At 38.2% G+C, this 11826-nt stretch overlaps 1 protein-coding gene across 1 annotated transcript; it reads right to left on the minus strand.

Annotated features, from left to right (window-relative positions):
• Positions 1-399: 399 nt before the first annotated feature.
• Positions 400-10154, minus strand: LOC126375924 (apolipoprotein D-like). Its single transcript, XM_050023022.1, has 6 exons — positions 9967-10154; positions 4573-4727; positions 3482-3549; positions 3192-3343; positions 2657-2834; positions 400-1989 (listed from the first exon to the last, which is right to left on the minus strand). The coding sequence occupies exons 1-6, from the start codon at positions 10078-10080 to the stop codon at positions 1856-1858; spliced, it is 801 nt and encodes a 266-aa protein (XP_049878979.1). The 5' UTR covers positions 10081-10154; the 3' UTR covers positions 400-1855.
• Between the last annotated feature and the right edge of the window lie 1672 nt (positions 10155-11826).

Here is an 11826-nt window from a genome sequence, read left to right on the forward strand (position 1 = left end):
GCCTGCCGTTTTTGTTATAGCAATGTTACGTTACCATTACGACCTCCGTGGTCCAGTGGTTGAGCGTTGGGGTCACGATCCGGAGGTCCCGGGTCGAATCCCGATGGGGACATATCACAAAAATCACTTTGTGATCCCTAGTTTGGTTAGGACATTACAGGCTGATCACCTGATTGTCCAAAAAGTAAAATAATCCGTGCAACGGAAAGCACGTTAAGCCGCTGGTCCCGGTTACTACTTACTGACTGAAGTAGTCGTTACATAAGCCATGTCAGGGGCTTTTGGCGGCTCAATAGTAACCCTGACACCAGGGTTGATGAGGTTGATAATTCACCTCACAACCCACACGATAGAAGAAGACCATTACCGTTTTCAATCATAAAAAATGAAACACAGCACTTATTAATAATTGTATTTTTGTATATTTTTTTGTACAAAACCTTACAAGCTAACATACTTAATTTTAATAATTGCTTTTCACTAAAAACCCTATAGGTAAGGAATGCGCAGTTTGCATTGATTGAATCTCAACACTTAGTATGAAACTAAATTATTTAGAAGGCAATAACGTGGTCTCCTATTATAAATGCAATACTAATTGACTTTCCATGTAGTCACTGTTTACTTTAAGTGAGTATTTTGACAAAGAGGCAGTAAATGCTGGCATAACAACCATAAGGGCCCTTTCTTACTAGAACACAGTTATTCATTTAAGTGCAGATAGACCGCGGTTCACCACCTATCACGTTGGTCTTACAGAAAGCTCGATGAGGTGTGGGTACAGTCATGAGCAATATAATGTACCCACTTTAGGACTCTGTCGCACTAACATATTTGAAATTTAGAGAGACTTACAGTTCAATTTGTGAAAAAAGTTAATGTGACATGGTACCAAAATGTATACATATTAATGCTCGTGACCGTACTTAGTTCATCTTGCGATGGATGTAGGTACCTTGACTACTCCAAATGGGGTATAGTCATTCACTAGAACACCAACAAAATTTAAGTATAAAGACCTCACCTGGTTGCGCCACCAATTTGTTGGGGGAGGCCTTTGCCCAGCAGTGGGCGTCATACGGCTGATGATGATGAAGGGTATCCCGAATAATTGCGCGCTCACGTCGCAACCCTGGTGTTCTAGTGATATTTATTTTGACGTGACTTATTGTAGATTTGCCGCAAACTACTTAGCTCGACAAAGATGTCCTAGTGAGATACGACCCTAACAGTCCTAAACTTTTTCATTTGCCCATCAATATAACGTTTTATAGGAGTTGGGGTAAGGAGGAATATATCCAGTCGGATGAGAGCGTAGCGAATTATAACTAATCAAGAAGAATAGCTTTGCTAAAGCAACCAAACCGCAATAGATCTTGGTTTTAGGGTAACATTTCCCACATTATAACCCTATCGCATTAAGATATTTGTCATAATTTAGTCAGTAAATCTCAGATTTTATTATAAAGGTGTGACATGATACTAAATTACTATAACTTGTGACTGTACTATAACGTCGCCTAATAGAGAAAAACTCGTTAGCGCTTTTAAAAAAAATCCTTTTATGATTTTTATTATGAACAAAACGTCGCAACAGACAAGTTTGTTCCAAAGCAGGCAAAAAATTGTGGCCTAAATGTTTACCCGGTTTCAAATTAGTGCATGAAATCGAGGTTTTGTTAAAGAATGTGTTTTAAACGACGCTTATGTGCGTTTCTATAAAGGCGACGATAAGTAAGTTAGGTACGTGCGAAGTGAAGTTCCTGAAGCGTTGTAGTCTCGACTCTATTATCTGTTTACGACTCTGTTTGGATCTAGTTCGGAGCTATTCTTCTATCTTTGGAGTATCATCAGTTCAGGGGAGCCACTCGGCATCCGCGTTGTAGTTCCTAGCGGCACCAGCGGGGGCTTCCGTCAAATCCTCCTTGCTGCTCGCAACCTTGTTGTACACCTTCTTGCCTGCATCCACCACGTATTCTACACCATCGCCTGGAGAGATAAATAAATAATGAAATGTCGTAAAAAATAGATACCTACATTGTTTTAAGTTTACGCGGTTATTATCATAATTAAAACACATAATACCGAAATACGTAGGTTAAAATGGCCACATCGAAGCAATTCATCTAAGAAACCAATATTGCAATTTGACATTTGCGCACATAAAAGTAAGTGCGCAATCCAAACAAATGTCAAATAGCAATATTGCTTTCTTAGATGAATTGCTTCGATGTGGCCATTTTAGCAACCCCCCCCCCCCCCCCAGATCTTTGTCCATGTTGACATTTTTAGCGCTTGGTCAGTCAAACTGTCTTGACCCATCCGGCCAATCACGTCAAAAAACCAACCGAACCCAACCCGATCGCAATCCGATCCAGATGTTCATCGGGTCAGAATCGACCCAACTTGTTCAGATTGTGTGTGTTGAGATGCAATCTCAGATCAAGAAATCATCTAAAATGGAAATTAGGTAGCTAATCAACCAGCTCGCCAGATGATGATTACCTTCCCTTGATTGCTTGGAAGCTTGAACACCAAACGTCTCATCGGTCATTTATAATCGAGTTAGATATGTCCGGAGATGCCAATATTACTAATTTAGTGCTGAACAAGGTCTACTTATAATTAGACAGCTTTAAATCCTCCAAAGACTTACCAATAGCTTCGCCGGCACTCTTGACCGCATTACCAATGTTGTGTGCGGAGAAGGTCCCAGGGTCAATGTTGATGTTGACTCCCTCAGTGGTCCCGTTGGGATGTTGAGGGCAGTTGCTCTGGGAGATGATGGACAGGTCGTAGGGGTCCACGCCGAAAGAAGACAGCTTGGTGCGTACCTGAAATTGCATGAGGATTGTGGTGAAAAGGTTTCCGGTAAATGTTTGTGTTGCAGGACAAGTTCCATATGCGTTTTAAGTTTTTTAACACTATCTATCATTGACGCTATTTCTGTAAGCGTGGTCCCGATCCCAGGCGAATTTTCTCGAAAGTTTTTATGGAGCCTGCAATATCACCATGGAATGCCAAGTGAGCGCGAAACACGCGCATAAGTACGAGCAAATAGTTCATGCTTCAACTTTGCACTCCACCAGTCTGCAAACGTGTAAATCCTGTAATCCTTCCGGCATAGACTCTGAACTTTTGTATCTAGTGGAAAATCTATTTTAAATGGTCAAAGTGCTTTAGATTCTTACCTTATCAAGGAAGATCTTGTCGAGTTCCTTATTCCTGGAGAGAATAGTAGCCGACCTTCTATGAGCGAACGCTAGTTTTTGACAGGTGAACACTGCAGCGTATGTCGTGTAGTCTGTAGCTAAAATAGTATAGCTAGCAGAGCCGGCAACGCCTGAAAAGAAGTTTAAGGCAATTACAATTACGTGTTACAACCCTATTTAAAATCTACAGGAGCTTTTGATATCGATAGAACAATAATAGTGGTTAGGTTAAATAATTTTGTATAAAGCTTGTAGTAAGGTGAACTTACTGAGAGGGAATCGCACTTTCATCCTCGCAGGCACTGCAGAATCAGGGACAGTCAAAATCCCTGTGTATCTGTAATAAAGCAAATAATAATGTTATTATGAGTAGCGATACAAATAAAGCCCTTTTTTCTCATAAGGACAGATTCTTATTTCGACTTCGTTGTGTGTCGGTAGAAATATAAAAAAAAAAAACGTTTAAAAAGATAACTAATAGTTGTTCATGTGTTTAATATGTAATAGAACGTAATTTTACAGTAAAGCGGTATTTCGTACCGAGCACGCTCCTTGTCGATTTTTAGTAATTTACTAACGGCCTTCGTGTTCCAGTGGTTGAGCGTTAGACTCACGATCCGGAGGCCCCGGGTTCGAATCCCGGTGGGGAAATATCACAAAAAATACTTTGTGATCCCTAGTTTGGTTAGGATACTACAGTCTGATCACCTGATTATCCGAAGGTAAGATGATCCGTGCTTCGGAAGACACGTTAAGCCGTTGGTTCCGGCGGTCACTACTTACTGATGTAAGTAGTCGTTACATGAGTCATGTCAGGGGCCTTCGGCGGCTCAATAGTAACCCTGACACCAGAAGAGAGAAGAAGAAGAGTGATTTATTACTAACTCAACCCGATCCCATCTGAAGGTATCTTCAGGGTTCGATCTGATCTAACCTTGAACCTGGATAATGCTATCCGATTCCGAACGCACGCGTTCTAACCAAACGCCGCCGCGCCACCAGATAGAATGAGTTAAGATTTTTTAACACGTTGACAGTCCCCATACAAAATGTTTTGACTATCTTATAAGTCCCGAATATTACTGATAACCAACTGTTAAGACTGACAACCTTCAACCTTTGCTAAGTCACCCGGGATCCAAATGGAGCACCCGCCCTTAGTGCGTACCTGGTCGTTTCTTACCGACCATGTATGGATCTTCTCGACCCATGTATGGATCACGAACGTATGGAGTTAGTCCGTTATGACCCGTATATCACTGGACTGTCAACGTGTTAAACTAAATACTGGGAACGTCCCGCATGCGGGCGCGCAGATCAACTCTAACTAGATACAGCTGAAAAGAATAAATTAAATTACCTATAGTCATGTTTTAGCGGCGTGAGTCCAAGTATGAAGTGCTGGGAGACCTGTTCCAGCTGGTACTGGCCGGGCTCTAAGGTCTTGGTGAAGTTGTATGTGATGCAGTGTGATGCCGTGGATGTCTTCTGGATGACGTACCACACTCCTAGCATCTGGAAACGAGGGGAAATACGTCAGTTGGTTGTCAGGCATAGAATAGAGAATACTACCTATGTACTCGTATACAGGGTGTTAGTGACACCGTAACGGAAAATTTGAGGAATGTTTCAGGCCATGATTCTGAGTTGATATCAAGTGCAATTTCCCGTCGCAAAATTATGGAACACAATAATTTAAAAAGACAGTAAAATTTTCATGATATTTTAGTAAATCCAATAATTTTATTTAAGTAATGTAATGTTGTGATCAGTATTGTCTTGAATATACTTGTGTAATGGAATTGAATATAAAATGCACCTCTGTACAAAAAATAAATCTACAATAAGTTACGACAATAAAAAAATCTTTCACGTTTCATAAATAAAGTGTGTGCGTGTGACTCATGTCCGGGGCCTTTGGCGACTCAATAGTAACTCTGACACTAGGGTTGATGAGTTTGGTAATCCACCTCACAATCCACACGATAGAAGAAGAATAAAGTATCCAGCAGCAGCGGTCAGTCTTGGGATGGCTACTAGCCGAAAAACCTCTACCATTTCGTAAATTTAGAGGCAGCAATGTGGTGTAAGAACATTTTTGTTTCTTTGTCGCGAAAGATTTTTCACGACTTAACGACGTTTCCCTATACTTACTGACGATCTAAAGAACGATTTTATACAAGTTCTTTTTTGACATGGCGCATTTTCCTTAATATACAACGGAATCTCGAATGTACCCTCTGATAGTAACCAAATAAGGCAGTGTAGACAGCTATATTTCATCTACTTATATATGTAAACTTAGCGTAAAAATCCATATGTAAACTTAGCGTACAAATCCAAGTCTATTTGTCAACCGTAAGTACAAGCTGACATAGATATAGAATACCTACTTATAACATGAATGGAGATAACGGACACAGACAAACAAAGGATTCTGAACGGTAGGAACTTGACCCCCGATAAAGATAGGTGAGTCAAACGACACACGTCGATGATTATCACTTTGTCCACTTACTACTGGTATTGACGAATAACATTATTTTTTTATTCTTTTATTTAAGGGCTTTAACAAAGCTGTTATACCAGCCCCATTGATCAATTCTGTCTAAAACTGTTAAAAAATCATATTTACACCTACAAGACAAAATAACATTTAAAATACATACTTTAGTATTATTATTTATTTATGAATTTTAATGAAGAAAAACGTAATAAGTACTTAATAAGCCCGACATTCATCATCATCATCATCAGTCCATTAACGTCCTCACTGCTGGGGCACCGGCCTTCCCTATGGATGGATAGGGAGATCGGGCCTTAAACCATCACGCGGGCCCAGTGCGGATTGATGGTTATTAACGACTGCTAATGCAGCCGGAACCAACGGCTTAACGTGCCTTCCGAAGCACGGAGGAGCTCGAGATGAAAACTTTTTTTTGTGGTCACCCCTCCCCTATGACCGGCCTTTGCGAAAGTTGCTTAACTTCAACAATCGCAGACCGAGCGCGTTTACCGCTGCGCCACCGAGCCCGACATTCACGGTGTGCTTATTCATACAAATTCCATAGTAATTTCGTGTTTTTTCTTTTAGTAAAAAGTAACTGATTTGACTAGTTGGAAAATAGCCTATTGGTGCTGGGCGGAGAGTTACCGTTACAGTATACGTAGTACTATTCTTTATTCAAAATTTTGTTTTCAATATTATCTGCATTCTATGTTGGCTTGGCTTACCGTAATTTACTTAGTTCATTTGGCGATTTTTTTTTATTGTGGCTAGTTTATATTTGTAATGCCTTGGAGGAAGTCATTTAGGTAATTTGTTTTGAAATGTTAGTGTATGATGCTAAACTCAAATATGTTACGATTCTTTCGTAACAACGAGTTGGTTTTATGCTTTTGAGTTGCTGACAGTTCATTTTACATGCTATTGTGGTTTGGTTTGGTATGGAATGCATTGTCGAGACCATTACAGTAGGACACGTAATTGGTATACGCGTTATTTGAATTATTTCTGCATTATTTGATGTACTTACCAACAATACCTATTACAAATTTCAATTACGTAATATTTGTTATGTGAATTGATTTGGGACGACTACAAAAATATAAACAGGCCTGCATAACTGAGTATTACACTTTTCAATTATTATTTTGTTCTAAACGTTTTATAGATAATTTTATCAAATTCAAATTCGAAAATATATTTTATAATCAGTAGGTAACATAGTTACTAATTGAATCGTCGTTTTTTACATAACGAACGTCTCATCCGCTCTAAGCTACTGCTTCTCACAACCTGTACAGCTGAGGAAAAGAAGCTGCGAGAAAAACCCTAGACGTTCTTTAAAAAACCTAAAATTTGTTATACAAATTAGTAATTTGGCTGACTAATATCAGTTCCCAGGCAGTAAGTAAATCCTATGCATTCATATCAGATTTCTTTGGTACTATTTAACTATAGTTATAGATATTAGTAACATTTCGAGCCCTTCTTATTTCGAAAGTTTATCTTGTGTACTAGAAAAGTTATTATATTTTTTAAAGGTATAGTAAGTAGGTACCTATTTAGTAATGCAGATCTGTGTTGTTGAAAATTACTGAGAGATCGCGTGTCTAATGTACCTAAGGGAACTTATCTATACGTGACTCATCTTTTTTTTACCCCTAATCCTACGGTAAACAACCGTAATATATAAATTAGGAATAAGTACAAAGTGATTTTGTACCCCCCACTGGGAATTGAACCTTGAACCTCTAGAGCCGAATGCTATAAAAATTATATATTTTTTGGTAACTTAAAAAAACTAATCTTAGGTTAACAGATTAACGAAGTTGTGCCCAGCCATTATGATTGTAAGTTATTAAATAAAGCACGTGAGTTTATGTATAAAGTTATTTATGTATGGCTTTAGAGTTATGACTCCAAGTTAAGACCCTTATGACTATAATTATTAATGACTTTGTATTTTATTACTTGGTTGTGATTTGTATGGTTGCTATTTTTCAATTATCGTTATCTTGAACACGTTTAGTTTTTGTTATTTCCTTCGAACATTAATTTATACGGAATTAGGAAGTATTATTGCTATCGGTTTTTATTTTCACAATTTTATGGGAAGTAATTTAAAAAAAATCGACTATCGCAACGTACGGTCACGAGCATTAATATGTATACACTTTGGTACCATGTCACATTAACTTTTTTGACAAATTGAACTGTAAGTCTCACTAAATGTCGAATATGTTAGTGCGACAGAGTCCTAAAGTGGGTACATTATATTGCTCATGACTGTACACAGCATCGCGTCTGTATCCCTGAGAGGGTACGCAGAGGTGTATAGTATATACCTTCTCCTCGAGAGGGCGAGCCTATTGCCTGTTAACATTTCGATTATGTATTTGCTTAAATTTTACATATAGATATCCGGGTTCGATTCCCGGTCAGATCAATTTTTGAAAACCATATTTTCGTGTCTGACTCTACCAACCTATATGCTCCATCTCCGGTTAATTGGCCTGTGTCCAGCAGTGAGACGTATAATAGGCTTGTTTATATATTGTTACATAAATATTGCTATGTGTCGCTTGTTCATATTGCGCACTTAGTTTTATATGCGCAATTATTGCGTTTTTAGACGAAACGCTTCCATTTGAGCTTTTTGGACCTCCTGTATATAACTATGGAAATCTGTCAGTTAATCGAGCAATAGATCAGGGGGTTTAAAAAATGCCACATTAAAAATATTCATCTAAAAGGGAATATTAACCTATTTTAAGATGAAGAGACTGAGTGATAGACGGAAAACTTTAGATCTGACTTTCCTTCATAATCTTGTGAATGGTAAGGCTATCAGCGAGGATATAATGTCACCGGTTGGTCTCTCGGTGCCCCGTCGCGCTGGTGGTCGTCGGGAGCATACCGACACATTCAGGGTGCCGTGGTGTAGGACTAATCTTGCCAGTAAACATTTTCTCCCAAGACTGCTCAGAACGTATAACCAATGTTGGAAGGAGTATGATCTTGACATATTTCATAACAGTTTGCCTAAATTCAAGAAACTTATTGTGCAATCACCTAGTCCTGACCGTTAGTTTAACTGGTTTAATAGAAAAAAAAAAGTTTTTTTCTTGTACCTATTCTTCTTTTTTTTGTTGTTGTAGTGTTGCCTGGCTGTAACTTTTCGTACCTTTTGTTATTCCGTTAATTTTTTATTATTATTTTTTTTTAAACAAATTCTACATACATGTTAATTACATAAGTTGTGCACGTCTGTAATTGGTGCAAACACTAGTACTAGCCTTAAGAAAGTTTTATTAATTGTTGTGTGTTTGTACTGTTGATGTGCCTAATAAATAAATAAAAAATAAAATAAATATTGCAATTAGATATTTGCACATATAAAAGTAAGTGAGCAATGTGGCAAACTAAATAGACAAAGAAGCCTATATACGTGTCACTGCTAAACACAGGCCAAGTAACCGGAGATGAAGTATCCCCCACCATGCTGCTTCACCAAGGGAGAGAAAGAGCCTTCCTCTCTTAGATGTAATAATTTATGATTATCTCATTTCTTGTAAGTTTTTTGCATGTCATACACTTGGTGGATCATGAGATCCTTATACATAAAATTGTGACCATCTTGTAACAACCATGTATCAAAGCAAATAAAATTATTCTATTCTATTCTATGAATTGCTTCAATGTGGCCCTTTATACCCCTACCTCTATCAAACCAAGGTCCGCAACCGGCCATAAATCCATAATCGTTTTTAATAACATCACAGTCCCCCCCTCTATAGGGTATCAGTCTGAAGTATGACTATCGTCTATTAAGTAATCTGTTTTGACCCTCAACGGCTCAGAGTCGTTGCAATTTCACAAATTGGCTCAATAACAACTAGGTACTTATTTACATTATATAAGACGCACTTTGATATAAATAGGTTTCATTTTAGTATAGATTGACATAAATTCCCATTCAAAAGGACAATGTAGAGCACGACATTTTGATAGGTCAAAGAAATGTGTAAGTACCATCAAAAATACCGGTTTTAGGACTTTTTGCCCATTTTTTAAATCGATTTACTCGTAAACTATTGTACAGATTCTGATAGAGGTTTCACTGTTCAGCAGCCAAATGTTTAAATTCTTTATTTAAAGAATAAATAAACCATAAACCATTACACTAATTCTTTTATGGGCTTATAAAAAAAGTTCTTAGTCAAATACAAAAAGAATTAAATATCTTACCTTATTCATTTCGAATCCCGGCATAGGCTCGACGACAGGGCAAGCCCCTAAGTGGTAAGTATGCGTGTAGGCACCCCCACATACTAACAACACCCCAAGGAAGGCAAGATACATTTTTTATGAATATACAAACTTGACAGACGACCGTTCAGTTCAGCGGCCAACGAGAGACTGACGGTCCGAATTGAACCGAGAGGAATCTTATAAAACCGATATTGAACTTTCAACGCAGCGTATGTGGTTCCAAGAACTGTTTTTATTGGTGATGTTTATTCATTAGGGTAAATGAGCATTGGTTATTGAACCTGAATTCTTATTTTTGTTTGAGGAAATAGTTGGAGATAGTACGGCCTAGTTTTGTTACATTTATAATGGTGAACATTCTCGGCTAAAGTGAATTTGCATTTATCTACTTTGTATAGTTAGGACTAGGATATTACCTCAGTCGTTCCATTATAATCTCATTTTACCGCGTGCCTAACGCGTAAGTGCGAGCGAAACAGATAGTCCGCGCGGTCCTCCTTACTCCTTAGCGGCGGTCATTTAAGACTAAAGTAAGACCCAGAGAGGGTGAGGTCAATGCTAGATACGAATTGGTGCGGGGCGTAGAGTTACCATTGTATGCGTAGTCATCATCTCCTCTTTTTCACAGGGTCCGCTTACCTAATCTGAAGATTTGACAGGTCCGGTTTTTTACAGAAGCGACTGCCTGTCTGACCTTTGCGTAGTATTGTTATTTACTCTATGGTTGGAATTCCCTTTAGCGGCATCGCCAATTTATCATCAGGTGAGGTTGAAATCGTAAGTTAACTAAAGTATTACATTCAGTCTACATGAATACTTACGAAGCAGCGCCAGAAACACTTTCGCACTTCTGTTTATCATAACCTCCTTCTTGTTTGACATCGGTTAAAACATATACATATACGTATATATGTGGAAATAGCACACTTACATCTCTTTTTCTTTCTTTCTTTCATCTTTTTTCCTCTTCTTTTGTGTGCATACTTGACATCTTGGAAAGAGAGAGCCTAAAATCGGGAGAAGTGGATGAAAGGGACAGAGGCCTTTGCCCTGCAGAGGGATCACACGAGACCTATTGCCAATATCGCCAATAAGAGACGCCAAGTTGTCAAAAGGACTACCTCAATAGAGATTAGGGGTTGTAAATTAAGCTAACTTAATGTTAATCTTCATTAAAAGGCCATTAACAAATATGTGGTTTGTTAACGGACAGGAAGTCTAAACAAATGACGTACACAGAGCAGTATGTACCTACTGTAATGTTATCTTATAATAAGTTTAACTTTAAATAAATTAGGTTACCTTCACTTCATCCGTCGCGTCGTCATTTTCGCGTGAATTTCAACATAGTAAATTCTATGACTGTAAAAGGCTAAATTTATCCACTACTACTTTTTTTTTGTGAATTTAGCCACTATTTATAAATGTTTCCTGCTAATTATTTTAGGATATGTTTATAGCAGTAAGTGTTCTTCAAAGTAAATCAACAGTGTCACCCGTTCGATTCCCGACTTCGCTCCGTATGGTGACAACTGACAAGTCGTCTTCCCATCGCCCATATAATAATCCATCATTTAAAAAAAAAGACATAATCCTTCTGCCCAGGATAATTACAAAAAAGATTACCTACTTAAAATAATATTGAAAGAGAAGTGTTTTAAGACTTCACATTAACCCATCCATCCATCCATTATTAAATAAATACTTCACTTGTTACTACTTTTTTTTTGACGTGACTTATTGTAGATTTGCCGCAGATGGCATTAACTACTTGGCCGGACAAATGGGGAGCGCTGAAGGCTCTCACCCGGTACAACGTTTAAGACAACAGGCCTG

Source organism: Pectinophora gossypiella, chromosome 20 (genome assembly GCF_024362695.1).
Source record: "Pectinophora gossypiella chromosome 20, ilPecGoss1.1, whole genome shotgun sequence".
NCBI classification, from domain to species: domain Eukaryota; kingdom Metazoa; phylum Arthropoda; class Insecta; order Lepidoptera; family Gelechiidae; genus Pectinophora; species Pectinophora gossypiella.

Bases quoted from the DNA above. Each gene is read 5' to 3' on its own strand.
- LOC126375924 (XM_050023022.1), bottom strand. From the start codon at position 10,080: ATGTATCTTGCCTTCCTTGGGGTGTTGTTAGTATGTGGGGGTGCCTAC. The intron at 4,728-9,966 runs GTAAGATATTTA...CCTCGTTTCCAG, and splicing joins CGGGATTCGAAATGAATAAG to ATGCTAGGAGTGTGGTACGT. The intron at 1,990-2,656 runs GTAAGTCTTTGG...TTATCTCTCCAG, and splicing joins GAGTGCCGGCGAAGCTATTG to GCGATGGTGTAGAATACGTG.